Source organism: Eurypyga helias, unplaced genomic scaffold (genome assembly GCF_000690775.1).
Source record: "Eurypyga helias isolate BGI_N326 unplaced genomic scaffold, ASM69077v1 scaffold47025, whole genome shotgun sequence".
Taxonomy (NCBI): Eukaryota; Metazoa; Chordata; class Aves; order Eurypygiformes; family Eurypygidae; genus Eurypyga; species Eurypyga helias.
The window spans coordinates 9,123-10,774 of record NW_010253014.1 but is presented as its reverse complement, the minus strand read 5'-3'; the positions used below and the strand labels follow the sequence as shown (position 1 = coordinate 10,774).

Below are 1,652 nucleotides of genomic sequence, written 5' to 3'. Positions count from 1 at the left end.
TGTCACGAGTCTGCCTGCCGTGACCAGCGACACCAAAATTCAGTCCTAGCTGTTTCTGCGGACTCCGCTTTCACTCAGACCCCAAAGTGACCTTCTCCCACAAACCATCCACGACTTTCTGCCCAGGTTCTGGTAACAGGGGCAGGCACTGCGCTCCGGGGGTAACCACTATGCTCATGTGCACAACCCCACTTTTTCTTAAACACACAACAGGTTTTATGTCAGTTTTTAAAGCAAACTACTCCAGAAATTGCATGGCATTCTGGGAAAACCTACCTTCTAGGGAAACGGCATCTCCAGTCACAGGCACTGGTGCCTGAAAGAAGAAAGAGACCAGCAGCATATCAGTGTTTAGCTAAGTTTCACAGGTAGCACCCAAACCCAAGCTACTTCACTGCTGAAGGCAAGAGGTACTAATGCAAACAGAACTTTGTTGCCCCCTCAGGGCCGTGCTCTACCGTAGCAACGTCCCCTTCATTGCTTCTCCTCGTAGCTACTGTACAAGTGCCTGTGTTGCTCCTAAGTGACAAAACGAACACACTACTAACGAGTAATAGATTAACATCTGACCTAAGAGGGATTTTCCTGCTGCACTGGCGCTGAGAATACCAGGATTTGCTACTAAAGACTAAAAATGCCTTTCCAACTACCACCCATTTCAGTGTAGAGGTACGCATGTCAACATACACACACGGTACATCACCCCTACAGACATGTTATTTGAAAACGCATGTCTAATTAAACTGCCGTACAACCACAGGCTGACAGAGGCACAGTCAGCTCTGTGCCAAGCGAGCCATCGTTCTGGACAGCAGGTCTGCAGGCGCAGACCCGTGTCACGGCTGGAGACGCCACTGTTGGGCCGCAGCCTTACACAGCGTGTCGTGTCCTCAAAACTAAGGCCAGTGTCAACACCAGCTGGAAGCAACCCGCCTCACAATGAGGATGCTAATTACTTGCACAGCAACAATCCTCTGCTGCCCTTCCATCGGCTCTTCAGGCACAGACTGGTTTCCCAACTGACACAACCATCTCAGCACAAGGAGTCCTGCTACGCTCACTGCGGCGCAAACCCGCGTGGGTGCTGGCATCGCCGTGACAGACGCCACCTACGCTTACCCAAGCGGGTAACCCCAGGAAGAATCAGCTGGGTGAACCCTGCAAAAGAAACAACCTTGAGGGCAGGGTTTACAGCTGGGTGAAGCCACAGGAGAATCCCACAACACAGAGACCGCCCACGTCTTCACACCAACCCGTGGAACGTCCTGCTGCTAGTTTTAGTGGCACACGAGGACGCGAAGGCAAGCTTTGCAGTGCCCTGCAGGCAGGCAAACCAGCCCAGGCGCTGCACAAGCCGGGCTTGGCATGGTGGAGCACTCACACCGAGCTGCACCACTGCGATATTCCCTCCTGAGCCTGCCTGCCTCGGCATGGGGCTCGATCTGCCGAAGAGCGGGTGAAAGCCTGTGAGGAGGGAAGGGAAGTCCCCACTTTACCCAGGTTAACTACCTGCACAGAGGGGTTACGTGACTGCTCTCAAAGGCTGTGCCAGTATGACAAACATAATCCAGGTCCCAGATTGGCAGAATCACGGAATGGGTTGGAAGAGATCTCAAAGTCCCCCCAGTGCCAACCCCTGCCATGGGCACGGA

General features: G+C 53.4%; 1 protein-coding gene across 1 annotated transcript in view; it reads right to left on the bottom strand.

Annotated features, from left to right (window-relative positions):
* Positions 1–276: 276 nt before the first annotated feature.
* Positions 277–1,652, bottom strand: part of LOC104510327 (inorganic pyrophosphatase 2, mitochondrial-like) — a gene marked incomplete at both ends in the record, with an annotated part of 8,463 nt that continues 7,087 nt past the window's right edge. The window contains 3 exons of the mRNA XM_010152533.1: positions 277–316; positions 1,120–1,158; positions 1,563–1,611. Coding sequence (XP_010150835.1) covers positions 277–316; positions 1,120–1,158; positions 1,563–1,611 — 128 coding nt within the window. The remainder of the gene's footprint in view (positions 317–1,119; positions 1,159–1,562; positions 1,612–1,652) is intronic.